The sequence below is a fragment of the Silene latifolia genome, chromosome 10 (assembly GCF_048544455.1).
Source record: "Silene latifolia isolate original U9 population chromosome 10, ASM4854445v1, whole genome shotgun sequence".
Taxonomy (NCBI): Eukaryota; Viridiplantae; Streptophyta; class Magnoliopsida; order Caryophyllales; family Caryophyllaceae; genus Silene; species Silene latifolia.
The window spans coordinates 31893576-31916675 of NC_133535.1; the positions used below are offsets into that span (position 1 = coordinate 31893576).

Sequence of the window (23100 nt, forward strand, 5' to 3'; positions counted from 1 at the left end):
TATTCATTTGTTTAAATTTTATGTAAATCATTAAACATTACATTAATAAAATGTTCTTTGATTGGAGTTTTGAAACACTACCTCGGGAAACCGAGATGGTAATGCTCCAATTATCTTGGCCGGATAGTTGGGATATTACAATAATGGTGTAAATTATTCAATTGTGGAGCATTTCGCCTTGGTCATCCTGGAGCAACATACATGTTAGCCATCTCAACTATATCAATATCACAATTGAAACAAAATTGATGCACTTTTTCCAAAAGATCGTCCCATTCATTCTCACTTTCTCTCATCGCTTGGAGTCTATGTTTGCATGTTTCCACCAACTGCATAGCATTTTCTATGTCTTGTTCTTATCTTTGCAAAGCCAATGATAACTCATTTGTAATTCCAAGAATCTCAACCATCACGTGTAAAATGAAAACAAAGTCAAATGACTTCAATAAAACTATCAAACCACGTGCATTTTTCTTGTGTGACGAGTTCAAAACATCATTGTATATAAATTCAAGCACGTCAATCACATTAAGAAAACACTCTAACAAGTTCAATAATGATCTATAATGAGATCCCCATCTAGTGTCTCCGGGTCTTTTGATAGCAAGCTCTTGATTCAACCCTCTACCCGTGTCTCTATCTCCATTGTTTATAGCCTCTACAATTCTTATAGCTCTTAACTCTCTAAATACGTCGTATCGCTTACACGTGGAACCAATAACATTTACCACATCGGAAACCAAATCAAAAAATAAAACTACATCAACATGGCCTTTTGCAGTAGCTACAAGTGTGAGTTGAAATTGATGGGCAAAATAATGAACATAATAGGCAGAGGATCGAGTTATCTTTAAGTATCAATGTTTTCAAGCCACCGAACTCACCTCGCATATTGCTCGCACCATCATATCCTTGACCTCTTATACTTGATACACTTAGTTTGAACTCGTCAAACAATATGTCAATGGCCGATCTCAGAGATAATGCTGAAGTATTTGTAACATGTGCAACTCCAACAAAATGCTCCACAAGTATTCATTCCTTATTAACAAAAGGTAGAACTATGCCCATTTGCTCTTTACATGATACATCAGCTAATTAATCAACTAGTATACCAAATAAGTCATCTCCAAGTTCCTCAAAAATAGCTTTAAGTGTCTCCTTTGCAATACAATTAACAATATCCTTTTGAATTGGGTGGGAAATTAGTAGCAGATTACCGGGAGCCTTTTTTAGAAGAACCTTTCCCAGGTCTTTACTTAACAGCCCCGCAACTTTTATTAGTTCAATAAAATTTCCTCTATTACTCGATTCTTCATATTCATCGTGCCCACGGAAAGGCAACTCCATATGCAAAAGGTATCTAGCACAAATAACAGAGGTTTCTAAACGAGTCTTGTAGTCAATTTTATCTTGCTCAGAAAATTCATGAAATGTAACTTGAATTTTTCTCTCTTTTAGATTCTCATATTTTTCTACAGCAATATTATGAGCACTCTTTACTCTACCAACATGTTGTATCAACTTTTCTTTCTTATTCCAGCTAGAAAACCCTTCAACAACAAAAGCCTCTCCGCCTCTTACACATTCCGGCTTAAATAAGTAGCATGGTAAACAAAACAAAGCATCCTTTTTCTTACTATACTCTAACCAATTCTCATGTTTCTCAAACCATTTAGGAGTAAAGCTTCTTGATTTTCCTCCAATTAACTTAAACAGAAACTCGTGATTTTTGGGTTGAATAGGACCGATTTGAATGTATCTTTTTCTAACTTCATCTTGTATATGTGAGTGATATTCTGAAATTTGCTTTCTTTCCCCTGGATCAGTAGGGAGATTATTCAAATTAACATCTATATTGGGATTAGCATTACAACCTTCGCTCCTAACATGTTCTTGAGATTGAGGCAAACGACTTGTTCTTGTCACAAATTTGTCCATAATTCTGGTCCAAGTAAGCAAGAATGTAAATTTTTGACAGTGATATTCATTGCCAAGATTATCAAATAATTAGGATTCAAAATAACTCAACAAATCAAAATATTACATAACAAATTAACAAAAAGTCAATAATCAACATAAAAAAAAAAAGAAGAATCCACAATAACAATAACCAGAGACTAAATTCACTAGAGTAATTAAAATATTACTCATTAACAATTAAGAAAAATTAAGGCACATAAATTAATTAATATAATAAGATCAAGTTAAAATCTTAATTTAACTATTCAAATACAATTAATTAAAGTTAAAAGTAAAAGATCTGATCCAAACTTACCGAAAAGAGAAAGAACTTATATGAATTTTGTTCAACTTTCAATTTTGGCATAGAGTAAATTGTCTTTGACTTCTCGTTTTCATGCTTTTGCTGGAACTTTCCCCTCTTTTTGTCTATTAATTTAGAAGTACATTAGATAGATAATGTAAATACATATTAACAGGGAAGATATTATTTTTTGTGGTATAAAATTAACATGGTCCTACCAAATAGTGGAAAAGTTCTTATCTTTTTAATATTTTATTGCTTTACTAGATAAGTAGACTTTATTGGGGTGTCCCATGTTTTATTTTGTGGTGTCCTTTGCATTGAGACATGTAAACTTACTGCAATTTTTTCTTTCTTTTTGTGGTGTCATAGGACCCCATATGCTATAAGGTCCCTCCGCCACTGAGGGTACCCACCCTAAATAACGTCTTCTGTTCATTGGAGTATTAATACAAGATAGCTAAGAAATGTGTCTGTCTAAACTTTCAAAGTTCTGAAGAACGAGCGTTCATGCCGAATTTCGAGACAAAAGTCTAGAAGGAGATGATGAATCTTCTCCCATTGTGATTGATAGCTCTGAAGAAGATGAAGATGTGGTACATCAATTTACTTCAGAAAGCCTGGAATCGCAAAACCCTAGCGCTGGGGATCGTTCCATAAAATTTATTCAATGCGCCACAAGCATAATAAATGCTTATATAAGGTTCTAATAATGTACATTCCTTCATTTAATACAATGATAAGAAATTGTTCTATGTATCTACAGATTGAAAGGAGAATCGGGATTCTTGGGAATACTCGGGAAGCTAGAATGTGAAGAGGTGGTTATTTTGGGACAGTTATTCGCACCTCGGGTCTGAAACGTTTGAGTCTCTTAGAGTATATAAATACGACTCTTTGTATACAAAGTAAAGTTCATTCTTGCTTTTCTCTCAATCTGCATTCCTAAAGACATCATTCTTGCTTTTCTCTCAATCTGCATTCCTAAAGACAATCTCTATGGAAATTGTTTCAAGAAAGCGTGCAAGAGGTATGTTGGAGGAAGATAGAGATTTGAAGCCTTGTCAAGACAAAAAGGAGGACTCAAATCCTTTGTTTTTATTGGGGGTCTAATTAGTCTATTATGATTCTCCATATTTTTTACAAATTAAAGTGGAAGAATTTGGTAGTTTGCACCGGATTTTACAAAGCATGCCAACGGTGGATAAATTTGGCACAATAATCCTAAACCAACAAAGCGCTTAGCCAGGTAAAGGATTCAACGTCCAAAAGTTTAGAATCAAATAAACCTCTGAACGCTGAGGGGGGGTTATTGATGTGACTCATATTTGAGCACATTTAGTCCCCGAATTAGCCTCGTTCCTATGCTTTATAGTGCATAATTGGGTCATTTACTATCTTTAGTTTTCCATTTTGCATATTCTTTGAGGTTTTGTTTCCTTGGTAGGAGAGGAGTGCAAACCTTGCATTTACATGGCGAAATGGAGCTAAATTGATCGCATCCAATGACCAAGCATCAAAGGGAAGACGATACTAGAAGGCCTATGTAGATAATAAAGTAGATTGGGCAATGATGAAAGGATCCTTACATCCTCAACAAGATCCCCGCGGATTGTTGAGGAATGAAGAGAAGAGAAGTTGTCTGACCCAGGATCCGAGCGGATTGCCAGCAATCCGGGCGTCTCCCTGCACCACAATCCGAGCGTCCCGAGCTTAAGACGCTCGTCTTGAAGCCATAGAATCCAGGCGTCTCCCCTAATGATCCGCTCGGATCTCTTGACAGAACCCACCGTGCCAGCACCCAAGCCGCTCGGGACGAGCATATCCATACGGGACTAGCAAAACGGAGATGCTCATCTCCTTGGAGAGGAGCATTTCCTCAACTTTTCTTAAGGGTCTTAATAGTCATTTAAGCCCTTAGTAACCCTAATCTTTGTACCTAATCTTTAGTATAAATACCTCTTTGTACTACCTAGATTAGCATGCTCTCTTAATCAAATTCTAATCAATTAGTAATCATTCCTTAATCTTGTAATCAACTCTTAATTTAGTCTTAATACAAATCTCAATACTTAATCTTTGCTTAATTTCTCTATTATTCATCATTTTATTTTGGGTAATTAGAAGATCATTTGGGTTTATTGGGAGATTGACAACCTTCCATCAATCATCAAGTACTTCTATTATTCTTTGCATTATTATTTTGGAATCTTCATAGGTATAATTTTCTTAATCTTTGCTTTAATTATTGTTAATCATTTTCATTCATTCATCATGTTTTGCCTTGTTAATGTGATTGCCAACCTTGTTAGAATGTTAAACCTGATCATGAGTGAGTAGTTTCCTTAGCTAGGGTTAATGGATAATTAGGGGAAACCAACATGGAGATTGATTCATGCTTAATCTAATATGTTTTCATAATTAATTTGCTTGCTTGTTGTGATTCCTACTTATGCACATGTTATGTTTGATGAAATGCGAGCCTATGAATCCTTACATTTTTTACCCATCACCTATCTTTTCAATGAGACTTGTAAGACATAAACCAACTCGAATCTCATTAGACCATGCATATAGTTGGATAGGAAGGACTAAGTCGACTTGTAGATGTTGTAAAATCTAATCGATTCGGCTCCGGGACCAAAACCTTCCTAGGGATTGTAAGATATACACTAACTCGATCCCATCACAATAATAAGTGCTTGCATCTAGTAGAGAACATGTGTGTATTATCAACTCCCATGAATCCCCTATGAACCCATGACACCCTAGTGCTTTTAATCAATTGTTTACATCTCATTCTAATCATCTTGCTTGTTTTTATCACTTTACTTTTATATTGTTGATTAGTTTAGTTGATCCCCTATCTCAACCCAAATTGTGACACCCTTAGACACAACCATTTGCAATTGAAAATCCTACATCAATCACTACTACAAAAAGCGTAATAGACATCACCTAATATACATCAGAGTTTCTAAAAAAACTGATGTATAAACATAGACATCAGAGATTTTCAAAAAACAGATGCATATTCAATTTAGTATACATCAGTGATTTTAAAGAACCCATGTCTATTAAATTGGTTTTTAAAGGACATGAGATATTAAAATATCCGATGTCCATTAAATTACTCATATTATAACTTTAAATCAAACGTTATAGATTAATCATTCACCCTATATTCCCAAATCACCCATTCCTCTTCCCTCATCCCCCAAATCCGCCGCCACCTCCTCCACAACCACCACCTCGCCACTTTCTGCCTGTGCTAACCACCACCACCAGCGTGTTATCCTTGAGAGTCGCCCTTCATTATTGTTGTTCGTCCATGTTCGCTATTCTTGATGAATCGAATAGTAAGAAGGTTAGGAAGCCCTATACGATTTCGAAATCGCGTGAAAGTTGGACTGAACCTGAACACGTGAAGCTCTTCAGCTGTATGTCGTTTTGCTTTCTTAACTTTGTTGAATTTGTGAATTGTTGATTTTTTTATTGAGTTTTGTGGTGATTTTATCATATTAGGTATTTTGATTGAGGAGTGTGATCATCGTAGTTGTAGACTTGTAGCTCAATTGCGTGGAATTAATTTAGAAGTTTGTGAGTTGAATATGTGAATTATTAGGGTTTTCTGAGAATTAGAAAATGAAATTTCGATTTTGGTTTTAGTTTAATTGATTGATGTGGTGAAATTTTAGGGTTTAGTAAGTTGTGTCGATTAAGGGTTTGGCGGGAAGGGGAGGATTATTGTTTGGAAAAGAAACAATAGACGGTGGCGTGGACCTCGAATTTTGAGGGAAGAGGTAGTGGTACTGCTAGTCTCAAGTCTGCAAGTGTTGGTAGCCTGTCGTGTCTTCGTCTTCTCATAGATACTTCACTCATGTACTCTGATCTCTCACTTGTAAAGTTTAACGCTGCACTTGTTTGACTAGCTACTCTAATTGTCTAGAAAATGTTAGATACCTCAAACGTTTCTTTCTAGTTTGATTCTTTTGATTTTAAAAAACCGAGTTTGTCGTACAACTTAAAACTTACTTATTTGATCACTGGCTTTTCTGAAGAACTAATTCGTGAGATGCTAATATTTTTGTTCTTGATTTACTGATTTTTAGGTGTCTGATAATCTATACATCATTCTGCTGACAGGCTGTTCATGACACTGATATCCACAATGTTACCGACTCTTGTACAGAATTGTTTCAAAGATACTTGGAGTACTCCTTTATTAGTTGTACTGATATCAGCCAGCAAGCTAATTGTCGTTAAGATATAGATAGGAGGAGGAGTAAGTAACCACTCTTAGCCTCAACTTTTTTTATGAGTAAGCAATAAACAATTATGTTGGACTATACTTTTCTAAACTTTAGGATGTGATTATTTGTACTCTGTCTGTACAAGTTAAGCCTTGAATGTTTACCTCACTTTAATTTGTTTTGCTTGCTTAGACATTTTATGCTCAATGTAGAATCAAAATGAAGATGTCATTATTCAGTATATAAAGTGTTAAAAAATGTGATTTCTATAGGATAGACTATATGATCAGTATCGATTATTCAAAAGATCTAAAGATGGGCAAATAAGATAAGAAAAATAGAAGGTAAAAGATAAGATTCTTTTGATTTAACATTTCTCTCGACTGAGTTCCTTTAAATAAATAAAAGGTATGCTCAGTACTATTACACCTTATATAATCTGATGGTATCTTGTATTTTCATGGTTTGGATTGAAACCTTGTTACAAGATGGGCCATATTTATCAACTTAGAGGCTTAGAGCGTTTACTTCATTTACAATTGAGGTAGATTTTGTTGTAGCTAAGATATCGCTTCAGGCGAGTTATACAAAAAGAATGTTTAGGGTGAATTTATGCTAAGATATAGCTAAGATTGTGAAAGTTTGCGAATTGGTCATTTACAATTGAGGTAGATTTTGTTGTAGCTAAGATATAGCTAAGATATCTTGTCAGTTTGCGAATTGGTCATAATGTATGTAGAACACTGTTTGACATTACAGTTTTTTATGATATTCTGCATAAATTGTGAAAGTTAGAAACAACCTTTTTTCTGAACGAGTATAATTTTCGAAAAGTAGTGATGTGGATTGTGGAGGATGTGGAGGGATTTTTAGATTGGCATCTAGACTTTACGTTCTATCTGCAAGCCTTTTATTTATTTTTATGTGTTTTGCAGTATCAAAATGTCTTTGCTCCACTTATCAAACTTGAAGCTGACTATGACAAGGTTAGTGATGTGCCATCTGCTGCTTATTTTTATGTCTTTGTTCCATACTTGTCCAACTTCTATTGTATCATTTTCTACCACCACCTGCGTGCCTGATCTCTCCCCTGCTAATCGTTTTCCTTGCTTCTGATGGATTTTATGCTCTTAATGGGTTGCAGATGATGAAAGAATCTCAAACTAAGAATAATCTAACGATTCGGTGGGATATTGGACTGAACAAGAAGCGTGTTGCGTATTTTGTTTTCCCCAAGGTTTCCGATACTTTTATTTACCTCTGTTTCCTACATATAGTTCCTTAATGCTGGATGTTCATTTTTTGTTAGTTTAGTTATTTTGTGGGTGTTAATATTATAATATACAATTAAATTTTATAGGAGGATAATGAATTGCGTCTCGTTCCTGGTGATGAGTTGCGGCTATGTTATTCGGAGATGTTTGCTCATCCCGCTTGCAGCGATCGATTGGGCATGTGGTACTTGAGCTTGCTTTGAAATCTTTGCATTTTTTTGTAGCTGTTTTTTTCCTTAATTAATAATCATTTTATGTTGGCTCATTATCGACTTGGACTCAGTTCTTCGGTTTTTAGTCTAAATAAAGGTTAGTTGATCATGTGAGTATTCTTATGTGATCGTTTTATTCCTACAGATAAAGTTAACGACACGAGAGGAGGTTGCACCGAGTTACGAGCAAGTCGGTGTTTACGATGATGATTCCTGTTCTTTGGTTCCGCTTTTATAATTGGTGTAATTGTTTGCCTAAAGTTCGAATTTGGTTTATAGGGAGTTCCAGTAGATACGAAAATGGGTGATTTTGCAGATTATAGGAAGATGGTTCAAAAGTTGTACAAGGCGTCAAGAGATTAGAGATGGCAGGGTTTGATTGATTGTGATGATTAAGTTGGTTGGTTGGGTAGTTGATTTTTTGTTGTTGTGATTTGTAATGATTTGTTGTTGTTACACACTAATAGAAGTGAAAAATAAAGGAGCAGGAAAGCTTACCAGTCATATAAATGTGATCATGTGTAGGATTTATGTAATGGGCAACAATAGCATAATTTATTTTTTTTATGAAAAAAAAAATTATAGACATCGGTTTTTTTATATATCTGATGTCCATTGTCTTGAATAGACATCTGATTTTTGTAAACATCTGATGTCTATATAATATATAGACATCGGATTTCCTAAAACTCTGATGTCTATTTTCGAATAGACATCAGACTTAAGACTGATGTATAAGCATAGAGAATATACATGTGTCAACTGTGCATCAGTAACAAATCCGATGCCTATTGGTGAAAATGTCTGATGTCTATGATGATTTTTGTAGTAGTGAATACCCGTCCCTTGGGATCCGACCTTTACTTGCCTCTTTACTAAGAGTAGTTTGTAAAGTTATAAATATTGTTTTGGTTAGGTGACTTTTGACAACGAGTTTTACTACCACACCAGGTATTTGTTGGCGACTAATTTAGTTAAGGTCCTAAATTTATTATTTTAAGGGTATATGAGACTATCAATTAAAGAATAAGTAATTGTCTATATAAAGGAGGAATTCGTCCACTCAACAACACACAACACACAACTCAAACAACAATAACAACAACAACTACTACAACTACAACTACAACTACAACTACAACTACAACTACAACTTAGTCTATATTTAGAGCGTAGATTCTTAGTCTTAGATTAGATTAGCATTAGCATTAACATTAGACTTAGCACCGCGAGCCCATCCGATCATGGAGGTAATCTGTCATCTATCCTTTAGTTTGTAATTTAGCATCCGCAAGTACTCTTGTGAAGTATCTAGTTGATGTTGTGTTATTGGATCCTTCTTGATATATAAGTATCGTTAGAAATTCACGTGTTTAAGTTTGAGAGTTATATCATTCATCATTGAGCGCTAAATTATTATAAGTAATTTAACGCTGTTTATTAGATTACGCATCTACAACCGTAACTCAAACCCTTGCATTAAAAGTTGGATCACAAAGTGTATGATGGTAGTTACGACCTGCATGGTACCTTAAGGTACTATGCTTGTTTCTACCCAAACAGATACGTAAACCTTCTTCAAGTTAAGACAAATAGTATTGTCTTAAATGAAAATTTGTGCTATATAAATCGGTACCATATGTTTAATTTACTTGTTTCATGATTCAAATAATGGGACGATGGTTAATTAATGAGACTGGGGCGCAATAATTAATGTTGCATGATTAAGTTGCTGGAGTAAGTTTGTCTACTACCTACGTTTGCCATTTAATTAATCCACCGTATGTTAAATCATATTCATATCTAGTACGTGATTTATGTATAATAATCCGTCTAGATCATTGACACTTAATTTATTTATCATAGTTCATACTCCAATATTATTATTGAAAGAAAGTAACCCTTATTTGTAGGAACACACGTCAGGACAGTAGTAAGGAGGTTTGGTAATGTATACGCATCAACTAGTAAAAGATATTCCCGAGGTTGAGAGACGGTGTAGTCCCACCTATAGAATTTGGTGCATCATAGTTGAGCATTTTAGAGAACAAACAGAATTGATCGCCTGACACCCATATGTAACACTGATCATCATGGACCCTTGACATGAGACCTTTGAATCGGGTCTATTATACAGTAAAATTTCCGGACCACGGATATTATGTACATCCTCCATATTTATTTGTCTTCAATTTGGACTTTTAACGACAATAAAAGGGAAATACTTATTTGTAGTTATTATCGTTCACAAAATCTCATTGAAGACGGCGATATTCGTCACAAGCTTGTGACGGATACCATTTTCTCTCACAAAATACTCATGAGAGGTGAGTGGGGAAGCACATGAGGGTGTCCCACCTTGTTCCCTCTCCCTTTTTGTGAGAGGTCCTCAGCTTGTGACGGGATTAGTCCGTCACAAGCAAGACGTTTTGATTATCGTTAGATGATAACTGGATTAAATTGATGTGTATAATCAAGACACTCTCTCTGTCCCGATTAATAGTTATCTATTTCTTTTTTTGGCGTTTTCAATAGTTATCTATTTTCACTTTTGTCATATTTTTGTGGGTCTCTTCATGTGCAAGTGGGAGATGGTTGATTTGTATGGTCGAAAAACATTCTCACACATTTTCTTAATCTTTGTGCAAAAAATAATAAATAATTATTGATCGAGACGGAGAGAGTACTTCCTAGAATAATAAAGTAATGACGTATGCTCCCTAAGGGGCTTATTTGTCTTCAATTTCCGATTCTCTTCTTTTTCTTTATTTTTGAGTTAAAAGGGGGTACAGTGTCAGTATAACCGTTGTTGTCAGAATCGCGATTCGATCCAACGATTCTACGATTTTACGATCCAAAAATGATTGACCGATCCCGGATCCTACGATTTTATCATAGTTGTAGAATCTTATGATCCTTTTAATTTGAAAATTTCTAGAGATAGGATCATAATACGATCCTACGATCCGATTCCATAAGAAAAAAAAATATATATTTATTTTTATATAATGACACCATAAAACCCAAATTTCGTGTAAGTTGTTCGTACAATGATACTAAAATCATTAATTACCAATATTTTATGATAAATATTAATAAATAAGTGTTTTGATTTTCAATTATATGTTTTTACCATATAAAAAATTATATTTAGTGAGTTTGTAGAATCTTGCGATTCTACGATCCGATTCTACCGATTCGATCCTACCCTCCCCATCGATCCAAAGTAGAATCCCGATCCTGACAACATTGAGTATAACACATCGTCTGGAGTACATGATGATAACGGAGTAAAAAAATAAGATTAAGGTTGCGTTTCTACTTCAACAGCTCAACTGATGATGCATTGATACAAATGTACAATACAAAACTTAATCTATACACTTGCTTCCAAAACGAGTCACAATAGATAACATTTTCTACCCTTTTTGCTAATTTAATGATCGGTCACAATCCATTCTTTAAAGCTTTTTATCATATGCTTAGATGTCAACAATAAAATGGAATCATGAGCGTATATGTGTTTCCAAGTGCATCATCTTTCATTTTCGTCTTAAACAAACCTGTGGTTTGGTAATGAGTAGTCGTACAGTGCATAATGGCATAATATGATCAGCTAGTCTAGTACTGTATTAAGATGGAGAAGATGGGTCAATTTTTTTTTTTTTTTTTTTTTTTGACAGCAGTAAAGAAAGTGTTCTTACAAAGTAACTACCCGACTCTCGGAGATGGGTCAATTTTTTGTTAAAAAATTACCAAAATTATTTTTCTATTAAAATGTAAACAATTTAAGCTGAACTTTAGATGCAACATTTTGTTATTAGATGGTTATTTTCTGTTATAAAATGATGATATTTTCTCCGTTTTAATTTCAGTCGGAAAAAGCCCGTCTGAAATGAGATTTGCGTAATAGAATTAGATTTTCTTGTCCCATATTCATGTTATGAGTACATTTTATGTCCAATTACCTCTCATTTTGACATATTACTTTTAATTTAATCACAAAAAGAATATTGTATATTATAATAAGTGGGTAATCTGTCAATATGTAAAGGTAACGGAATATAAGAGGAAACAGGAAAATTGAAGAAAGGATTCACTCTCTCAAAGAGTAACACACAATGTAGATCAAAAAGCGTATTTCTTGCAACATTTTCATATCGTATCTTGTATTCAAATACTTTTATCATACATCCTTCTCTTCCGAGATTTACCTATTTTTTTAATGATCAATGATGATTGGTAAAAAAAGAGGTAGTAAAATACTCCATTTATCCGGGTCATTTATTTGCCTATTCCATTTTAGGTGTGTCAATTATAGTTTGGTTTTTTATGTTAAGAATATTTTTGATGGACAATTAAATCCTCTACAGTCTACACTCAATTTGGCATCTGGTAATTGCCTCCCGTAGAAGATTAAACATGTAAATGAAATATAAGATTTATATTGCTGTTTCCTGTATGAAATAAGACGGACAACATGTTGCCATTTTACAATAAAATGTTGCTATTTTCTGATAACATGTTACCATTATCATCATTTTCAGAGTAAAAAGTTACACCTCTAATTATAACATTTTGTGGATTAAATGGTTACATTCTTTTAGAAAATGCCAACATTTTATCCGTCTTATTTCAGAGGGAAAAACAGCCCGTCTGAAATAAGAATTTACGCAAGATTAAACACGTAAATGAAATACAAAATTCATATTGCAATTTGCAAATCAAAGTTGAAGGTTGGCGAATGGTATGGAAAGGAAAAACTAAATAGTGAAATCCAAAATTTGAGGTTGAAGTCGGACAGAGTTTTATGGTTATCTTTGACGCAGCACAAATTGAAAATGTAGTGGGAAATGTCTGGAACATACAATACCACCAAACTTAGCTATCAAGATGGTCCATACAAATATATGAAGTACCAATTAAGTTGAAGAGGTTACCTATTTACTCGTTTTGTCCTAATCCCTAAGTACTTAAACTTGTATTTTCAGTATCAAATTTTGCTGATTGGAAATTGACATCCACGTTCACACGAAAACCGTCCTAAAAAGCAAACGTAAATTATTGACCCCGCACCCACACACACCAGCCAGGCAACCATGAACCAATCACCAATGTATCAATTCATTCTATAATATAATAATGCCGACCAAGATAATCCAAAAGTATATAATTTTGCCGGGCAATGCAGTTTCGTAGCCACAAAATAACAAAGTATAAAGATAACAGTAACCTCACACATTTGAACCAAACCAATCCACTAAAAAAGCTAGTTAGCCAGTTAGCCAAAGCCAAACAACTTTTGTCCAACTAATTTTACCACTCACCAAACCCTTTCTCCCTCCTCTCATTTTTCTCTCTCTTCATTCATGCAACCCTTACGCTACCGTCGCCGTGGATCACTCGAGGTAATTTCAACTCCATCCCCCTATCTCCAGTCTCTATCTCTGTCTCTTTTATTCCTTATATACCATTTTACTTACAATCACGTCGTTTTATTAGTACCAGTTTATTCCTTGTACCATTGACGGATCCAATGTCTATTTAACTATGTACACGGGTCTGTGCAACAGTTAAAACTATTTGTTATATTATTCTTTTTCACTGTAATTTGTTGTTATAGAAAAATTTAAGATTTCAACCTTCTATTTTTATAATTTCACCCATTTTGTTTTACAAAAAAAAAAAAAAATCTCCCCCTATTCAGCCATTTCTTCCTATTATTTTTGCACAAAAAATAACGAAATGAAATTGGATCACAAAAAACACACAACCGTGAAAGAGTTGAGAAAATCCGATTAATCCTAATAAGGAAAGAGGGAAGAAATGAGTTAATAGGAGGGAGTATACATTTTCTAAGATCCGCTTAGATATTATGAGAAACATGTTTTAACAATTGATTGGAATAACAGCGATAGTATCTAACATTCTCAAGTAATTGGTTATATGTGTTCTCATGAATAATTGAGGTTTTTAGTTGACTGGAAAATGCATCACGGTCACACGGTTTAGGTTAACCAACTCCAAATTAGTGTACAGATTTTATGGTAAATCCGTCTCGAGAACATGACTATTAAAAGTAACTATGTTAAATTACTTTTCAGGTATAATTAAGTTATTTAAATGATCTCATATGAAAAGACGGTTTTATTATAAAAATCGCTCTTTATTAGATTAATTTCGGAAGTGGAGTTATTTTTTAATAATTTAAGGCAATTTGTAATTAAGAAATAGGTAGAATTAGGAAAAGGGAAAAAAGGTGAAAGGAAAGTGTTTGTTTAATGGTGGTGTTGCAATGTAGAGAAAGGAAGGGGGAAATACTACTACAAGTAGTAGTATTAATGATAAAAGTAAGATGATGGTGAGTTTGGCTGAATTCTGTTGTTTCGGTTGCTCCTGCGTACAGCTATTATGGCCTCGCGTTGTTCTTCGTAAATTGCTCAATATTCGTTCCGTTGATTCCGATTTCGGTGCTGATTCTGAGATTGATGACTTTGATGATGGTCTTACGGCTTTCGATGAAGATGAAGAAGAAAAAGAAGATGACGATCAAGGTAATTTTGACTTTTTTTTTTGTGTGGTCTAAATTATTTGCTTGATTTGGAAGTATTGTGATTACATAATCTTATAAATTAACTATTGGAATATTAGAGAAGTTGATACCTAATTGTTTACAAATGTCGATGAGATCTAGGGAATTGTAGGATTACATAATTTATCAATTTCTGCATTTACTGTCCTACTATTTGACCGGATTTTCGGGGATTTTCGGCTGTAAACGAAAAAGGTGGTATAGAATTAGTAGTATGGATAGTGTGGAATAAATAACTGTTAAAAGTGTTAATGTAACTTTCGAGAGGAAATACCTGAAACGTCAACCATTTTTTCCTGTGGCATTGTTCTTGTTTACTCCAACCCTCTGCCTGGTCCAAACGTCAACCATTTTATCCGTCTTGTTTACTCCACAGCTGAAACCTTTGACACATCGAAATTTTAGTTCTCTCTGTCTGGTCCAAACATTCCAAGTCGTCTAGGTCTCTTGAAACTTGGTTGGGGTTGGATTTAACAATCACCATCTTTATATGCTAGGTAAATGTTTAGATGCATTTGATTAGATAAATTGATTAAAGATATCTGAAGTCATAATAAATACATTAAGAGCATCTCGAAGGAAATTAAACTTTCAGTCTTGTTTGGATTGTAAAATACTTGTAAAAGGGAAAAGGAAAGGGAGGGGGTGGAGGGAAGGAGAGGAGACGGTCAATGGTACAAGGGAGTTCTCCCTCCATTTGTAATATTTTGAGTAGGTTTGGAGGACGGAAAATAGATCCTTCCATTTCCTTCCTACCCAACTAGTTAACCAAACAAGGTGTCTTGTATCACTCCTTCCCCTTCCCCTCCCATGCAATTCCCGCAATCCAAACAAGCCCTTAGTGCTCTGATGTTTAGTGAGGAGTCCTCTTACGGTGATGCTCTATTTGTAAGATATTTTCCTTCTTTATTCCATTTTTATAAATAAATAAATAAATAAATGACCTCAACTCTGATGCTAGTTATGTGTAAGCCACAAGTTAGTATTGTTTTAGAGAAAAAATCATTTAGGAACATATAACACCAAAATAGAGGACATAGCTACGCTATTAGATCTTGATTTGAGACTTAGGCCTTGTTTGGATAGGAAAAAATGAGGGAAAGGAAGGGGAGGGGGAAGGAGGGAAGAGAAAGGAAGGGAAGGGGAGGGGAGGGAGAATAGAGGAGATGATTTTCCCTCCAAATCTTGCCTATATTGGTCGGGAAATAATTTGCCTTGTAGGAGTGAAATGGAGGGATCCATTTTCCCTCCCCTCCAAATCCCTCTCCCTTTATTTTGCTAACCAAACAATGGATTTCTCATCCTTCCAATTCCCTCCCCTTCCTTTCCCTCCAAATCAATCAATCCAAACACACCATTAATGAAATCGTAGTTGCAGACTTGCAGTTTCATCTCGATTGTTACGACATAAATGTGGCCATTACCGCCTCAAAAGGCTGTCACGGTTACCTTCAAAACCTTAATAACTTGGCCATGATGCGGTTTCGTGGCAAATGTAATACAACGGGCAGAGATGTTGATAGCATTATCTTCCAGTTCAGGGCCTAATTTCTGGAATCATCTTGATAAGCTTTATTATGTGTATGATATGATCCCTGTTTAATGTACTGAGTTGGTCACAAACTTACTGTTGGGAAGACCATCTCTACCAAAACCTTAAGGTGATGGTTGAGGTCCAATCAATATGGTGGTATATCTTGGAGGTTCCTGTTGGATATATTGTTATCTTTTTCATGATGTCATTAAAAGGCATATCTTCGAGTTTCAGACAACCTGCCAAGAATAAGACGGAGAAAGTCGGAGACTTTCAGGGCTCAATATATAAACACAAAGGACATCAGGTGTTCATTCATTCTTTTTTAATTTTTAATCGGCTACTTGAGCGACCATTGGTTGCCATTCAAGTTCTATCCACTGAAACTTCTGTGTTATGGCTCGTAGAGTATGTGTGGGGACATGGAATGTAGGTGGAAATCTCCCACCGGATGATCTTGACATTGAGGAATGGCTAAATATTGATGATCCTTCTGACATCTATGTTCTAGGGTAAGATATTTGTAAATTATGTCGATACAATGGTCGGGGATTATGTCATCTTTTTACTTGTTAAATTAGTTTGAATATGTTGCATGAGTTCTCCTTTGCTGCTCCGAAAATATTTGAATGCGTCAAAGATAGATTTAAACAGCTTTAGTTTCTGACTTTCTTTTTTCCGCTAGTGTACTTGAACCTCTAGGATTAACCCTATTGTCACATTAATTTTGAATGCTACTAATATTATTTTTGCGCAGTCTCCAGGAAATTGTACCTCTAAATGCTGGAAACATATTTGGTGCTGAAGACAACCGACCAGCTTTGAAGTGGGAAGGTCTCATTCGAGAAACTCTTAGCAGAGTCCATCCAGTCAGGAATAGCTATAAAAGTTACAGCGACCCTCCTTCTCCTTCAAAGTTCAAGCCTTCTGATCATGTTCTTGATTTTGAGGACGAGATGCTACTTGAAACCGATAGTGATAATGATGAGGTTGTTCATCCTATTGATGAAGAGCCCGGTGGCTGTTATGAAGTCAGAGACAAAACAGTTGATTTTGATAACATATCTAGGGACAATATTATTTCAAGTGGCGGTGAGGTTCCTCAATTAGGTACTTATGGACAGAAGGGAATGAGGAACCAATCTCCAAAGATGTTTGATAAACAACGATTTAAATCGAGTCTTCAGGTTGACGAGGAGGTACCTTTGCTGAAATCAATCAATGCCAAGCTAAGTAGAACTCTAAGTGGAACAGAAAAGATTGGCTTGAGCTGGCCTGAGCCACCTTTGAATTTGCTACCTCAGCGTGTCTTAGATAGACCATGTTCTTTTAAGTCCCCAAAATCTTTCAAATCCCCAAAATCCTTTCGTACATATAATTCCTTTAAGATATTTGGTGATCGTAGAACAGTATCAGATGCTACTGCACTTACAGAACTTAATCTCGAATCACTCATTCAATGGAGGAGAAAGAAGCCAGAATATGTAAGGATAGTCAGTAAGCAAATGGTTGGAATATTTCTCACAATATGGGTTCGTAAAAGATTGCGTAAACATATACAAAATCTAAAGGTGTCTACAGTTGGAGTCGGTGTTATGGGCTACATTGGTAACAAGGTCTGTCTTTGTTCTTGGTTCCGCTGTACTTCAATTCTTTTATTACTTTTGTTTGCTCCCTGTTTGCAGTAGTGATGTCTTTGCCGCCATTCTATTATTTTTGTTAGGATATTCTGAACTCTGAAATGTCTCTGTTTCTCGTTTGCGTCACATAGACTCAGAATGGTGATACTTTTCTCTACTCTACGATTTCGTTGAGAAGCTCCATTCTCTTGATCTTTTCTCAAACCATATGGTGATTTTCCTATTATTGTTCTCACATGAAAATTTCTTGAGGAAGGAATGTCAGATCGGGATATTGCCATTACTGTTACTATTCGGTTTATTCAGGCTTTTCTTTCCTCACAGAAACCAAGAACTGCAGTTATTCTAACAACCACAGCTGTTTTATGATTTCCTTGCCTCACAGAAACCAAGAACTGCAGTTATTCTAACAACCACAGCTGTTTTATGATTTCCTTGCCTCACAGAATCATTATTGTGTTAATTATGTTCAGATGTCTGCTTTCTCTGATTAAATTGACATACTGTACATATTTAATGAAACAAATTTTTATTTCTTCATTCAGGGAGCAGTATCCGTCAGCATGTCTATTTACCAGACACTTTTCTGTTTCATATGTACTCATCTGACATCTGGGGAGAAAGAAATAGACCAACTTAAAAGAAATGCTGATGTACATGAAATACACCGCCGGACGGTATTTCGCTCCGGTTCAGGTCTTGGAGCTCCTAAAAACATTCAAGACCATGAGTAAGTTGACCACTTTTTGTTTACTGTCATTGGCATTTATCCGTTTCTTGCTCTTATTGCTTTATACTCCGTACTACCGTATTTCTTGCATAGAGATTAATCGAGGAAAGACGGAAACAGATCGAGGCACATACCCACAAATGGGTTACATAACTTTAAATTGTATGCACATGCTGTTCTGGAAGTCTGATATATATATTCTTCTATTGTAACTTTGTTCTTATTTCGCAGAAAAATTATTTGGCTTGGAGATTTGAATTACCGAATCAACCTATCATATGATGAAACTAGGCGGCTGATATCTAGAAAGGAGTGGTCCAAGTTGCTGGAGAAAGATCAGGTATCTGCAGACATCAATTAGTATCTAAATTCCCATAGATTATACAAACATAAAAAAGAACTAGTTGGCGCTTTTGTTGGGGGTGTAAATATCACATGTTAGACTTTACATATACATCTACAAAAAAATTAATCTTGTGCATTCGAGATTTTTTGTGGTGGTTCATGCTTAATCAGCCTTCGTGACCTTGTCACTTTTGTCAAATGCTTACTTAACAGTTCCATTTTAAGGTCACTAGGCGAAACAACTCAAAACTGAAGCCGCATGGCAGACACTGCGCACAAAGAAGGGCTAGGTGGATACGTATAGTCTCATATCTTTCCATCTGTCTTAACTTTGTCTAAGTGCACTACTTGACAAAAGAAATTTATTTTGTGACAGGAGGAGAGGGGGGGGGGGGGGACGCTTGAGTAAAGGTGGTTTTCAAGCCATTATAAATATGTAGCATGGCACGAAGCCTGGCCAATTAAAGTATTAAGTTCTGTGCAGCAATTTCTGAATATGAAAATTCCGACCATAAACATAGAAAACCAATTCATTATCATGTTTTAAGAAGGGACGATTATATTACATCCACAACATCTCGATACAGATATTTCATGACTTTACCTATATTGCATTTTAATACCCTGACAGGAGCATTCCTGTGCAGTGTATATTGTGTATATCTGATTTTCTGTCATTTTCTTTTTAAACTTCCCATTGAGCTTTTGCTGGAAAGAAAAGCATAGAAATAGAATTGTAAGTTAAACCATTATAGAGTGACATGTCTAGCTCAGTAATATAAATGGTGGTGTGACGGAATTACCACACTTATTCTCTTTCCTGCATCGTTTTTATTCACGTAATCACAGATGCCCAGTCCTTTAAATCTGACAGATTGAAAGGTTGCACGACTGAGTTAAGTTATATGGGAGTTTGTTGCTTTCACCCTTTATCATCAATCTTCCTATGCATGCTATCTCATAATATTAAATCTCGGTCACTATCAATCTGAAAATGCAGTTGCGGTGTACTGCAAAACCTTGATAACTTGGTCACTAATCGGTGTTACTTTAATACCTATATAAAACAATGTGCCATCCCTTGAAAAGTAATGACTAAAAATGTGCCAAAAGATTATAGTATTATGTGCATTAATCTATAATGTAGAAGACTATTATACTTTAACCGATTTCAATACCCAAAATCTATAGAATCTCACACTAGCTATAGATGGAATCCTGTTTATCATCTGTCATAATTACTTATGTATGGGCCTTATGATCTGCAGCTAGTCAGAGAGCTAAGAAAAGGACATGTATTTGATGGGTGGTGTGAAGGTGTACTGAGATTTCCTCCAACATACAAATATGCCGTGGATTCGGATAATTACGTTGGTGAAGATCCATCAAAGGCGGGGAGGCGTACACCAGCTTGGTATGCATAGACAGTACCCTTTTGCCTAAGGGCAATTTGATGCCCGATATACACTCTGTACCTAGGGTTCTTTCGTAGACTTCTCATAACTTAAATCCATTGATTTCCCTTGCATGATTATGTTAGGTCTCTTCATAAGGTTAATAATTTTAGGATGATGTCACCAACTATGGCTCAATTAAAACCCGCGTATGGCTCCCAATCTGCCCAGTAAACCCCCTCCATTTTTATGGTTTCTTTCTTGCAAATGCTTATTGAATATTATTGTCATCTTCACCAAGCAACTGTCTTCTTACTCGGAAGTTTGTTGTTTTGCTAGCATTATAATTAGTGGTCATTTTATAGCAGCACAATTAATTCTTAATCCTGATTTACTTGTGAAAAGTACAAGATAACTGCCAAGTGTTAGATTCAGTTGCTAGTTTTAAGCAAGAGAATGTGCTCCTTCCTGCAGTCCAATTGTGTCATCTTTTTTGAGACAGTTACGCAGGAATTAGAAAATATTAGGTTAAGACGAAACGAATGTGCCAACTACAACGGAGAGAATGTTGGTACTGGACCACAATATTAAAATTATCAGGACTTCACCTCTGAGTGCATGCTTGGTATGGGGGTAATCGAATGAATTCTTTTATTTACTTTGTCCTCTTTTACCCTACTACAAATTGTCGTGATTCAGAGCGAGCCCTTAGTTTTATCTTTGTGAAGTTTTGTGACGGATTGAATATTTAAATCCAAGTTGACAAGTCCAAGTGCATGAGTTCTGGCTTAGATATCGTTGTAGTATGGCTTTATGCTGTTTTTAGCTTACTCGCTGTTACTGTTGCTGCTAATGCTGCCACCACTGTAAATCTAATGTTTGTTATTGAATTGTTGGTCTTACAGGTGTGACCGAGTTCTCTCCTTCGGAAAAGGAATTAAACTGAGGAGCTATAGAAGAGCTGAACTAAAATTGTCTGACCATCGCCCTGTCACGGCGGTATATGATATTGAGGTCGAGGTGTTCTCTTCCAAAAAGTTACAGAAAGCACTCACGTTTACTGATGCAGAAATCGAAAATGATGATATCTTGGTTGATAAGCGAATGGATGCCGCATTGAGCAATTTCAGACTAGAAGAGGTAAGTAAATGTTTTGAATCCTAAATACATCTTTCCTTCCTTACATTTGCATCCTAGACCTCATCCTACTTGAAAATTGACCATTTTGTGCTTTTCCATACAATTTTGTGGTCAAGAGGTGTGACAATTTCCTAAAATGCATGAATCAGTTAATCGGGCTACTATACTAGACCGTGAAATTGGTCATCTGGGACGTCATTGTTTACGAGTTGGGTCAATGGGGTGTGAGTTGTCATTTCAAGTCATGTTTGTTAATTTTTGATATTTTCCTTGTTTTCATCTCTAATGGGTCTGAAGATGAACTCTTCTGGGGTTTTCAGGATATGATGAAATAAAGTGAAAGTGGTCACTAAACTTATTTGCTTCTTGTCTTGTAAAGTAGCATAGTGTAGATACATTCTACGATGCAATTTTCACTATGGGTCAGCTAGGCCTCGGGGTTAAGGCTTGGTACATCTGTCCCTCCTTATCCACTATTCCACTCTCTTTACCCGTGGGAGTCGTCAAAAGCGCTAGAGGAATGTTGTTATTGTGATAAATACCACTAGCAATAAGATTACCCTAGTGCCTCAAGGGACCCTGCTAATGGTGGGATGAGGGCTTGGATGCACAGAGCCTTACCCTTGCGTTGATTACACAAGTGACAAGTAGACTGTTTTTAGATGACCAATAATGACAATTGAGTCGAGAAATGCCGTGAATAATTGCTACTTTAGATTGGAAAAAAAAACGTAGCTACTATAGTCTTTGGGATACATTAGAAAAAAGTTGTATGTGTGATATTTTCCTGAAATGCATAAATGGTATCTTGCTTAGGGATCAAGGTTTCGTGCTTGAAATTAGATCCGTTTTCATGATCTGCAAGTTCTTCAAAACATTAGGCATATGACTGCAGAAGTGCAGAAACATTATTTCAGACGTTGGTTTGAGATTGTCTTTGTACGTTGCTGCAGGACATGGCAGAGTGGTATCGATGATTCAACTCTTTCTTAATCCGTAACTCCTGTTATATCAGTGTCGCACTTCAATTGAGATCAGTGACTCGTCGTTTGATCTGGTTAGAAGTGATGGATAGCCACAAGCCCATAATTGGTACTATATCAGTTTTATACGCAAAGGTTTTGATTTATAGGTAGAGGCAGGAATTTTAGTGTGTTTCTATCTATATATCTATATATCTATATCTATATCTATATCTATATTTATATACTTGTTCCATTTTAATTTCATTGACTTCGTTGAAGGTTAGTTCTCAAAGACAAAAGCCAAGTCAGTAAATATGTAGGATGATAAAATGCCCGTGATTCTCGTTCCATGTTATGTATGTTGATGAAGCTGTGTTATACAATTCCCTACTCAAACTCAGTGTGATTTTTGGGTTGTGCTTTTTCACATACAAACTTTACTCTTTCACATACTTTTTTTTACGGTTTTACCCTTGTCATTTTTTATCTCCCTCACTCAAAATCAATTACCCACTCCTTCCTTCCCCACCCTCCGACATACCCTCTCTGTTGTGGCGTCCTTTGTCCCGACCTCCCTTGCCCCGGCCACAATGAACAAGGTAGTTGAGCGGATTCTCATGATACTTTTCTAGGTTGGTGTAAGACTTTTGGTTTAGAAACATGTAGTTGATTAAGTTGTATGTTGTAAACCATAGTTAACCCTTTCATAGTTTTGCTCATTTCTGTTTGAAACTGTAATTTAGTTTCAGCGTAAT

General features: G+C 35.5%; 2 protein-coding genes and 1 long non-coding RNA gene across 4 annotated transcripts; 2 read left to right on the plus strand and 1 right to left on the minus strand.

Annotated features, from left to right (window-relative positions):
* Window positions 1-356: 356 nt before the first annotated feature.
* Window positions 357-1941, minus strand: LOC141607386 (uncharacterized). The gene is made up of 3 exons (XM_074426737.1): window positions 1116-1941; window positions 885-986; window positions 357-784 (listed from the first exon to the last, which is right to left on the minus strand). The coding sequence occupies exons 1-3, from the start codon at window positions 1939-1941 to the stop codon at window positions 357-359; spliced, it is 1356 nt and encodes a 451-aa protein (XP_074282838.1).
* Window positions 1942-7444: 5503 nt separating this feature from the next.
* On the plus strand, window positions 7445-7932 carry LOC141608915 (uncharacterized). The gene is made up of 3 exons (XR_012527060.1): window positions 7445-7505; window positions 7664-7756; window positions 7880-7932. It is a non-coding gene; the product is annotated as an uncharacterized LOC141608915 (long non-coding RNA).
* Window positions 7933-13089: 5157 nt separating this feature from the next.
* On the plus strand, window positions 13090-22780 carry LOC141605452 (type IV inositol polyphosphate 5-phosphatase 3). 2 transcript variants are annotated; one of them, XM_074424226.1, is made up of 10 exons: window positions 13090-13413; window positions 14412-14559; window positions 16366-16438; window positions 16539-16643; window positions 16889-17747; window positions 18317-18501; window positions 18733-18841; window positions 20115-20260; window positions 21146-21380; window positions 22334-22780. In XM_074424226.1, the coding sequence occupies exons 1-10, from the start codon at window positions 13375-13377 to the stop codon at window positions 22355-22357; spliced, it is 1923 nt and encodes a 640-aa protein (XP_074280327.1). In that variant the 5' UTR covers window positions 13090-13374; the 3' UTR covers window positions 22358-22780. The 2 variants fall into 2 exon arrangements, with proteins under 2 accessions (XP_074280327.1, XP_074280326.1); XM_074424225.1 differs by having other exon boundaries at window positions 13255-13413; window positions 14307-14559.
* Window positions 22781-23100: the final 320 nt, after the last annotated feature.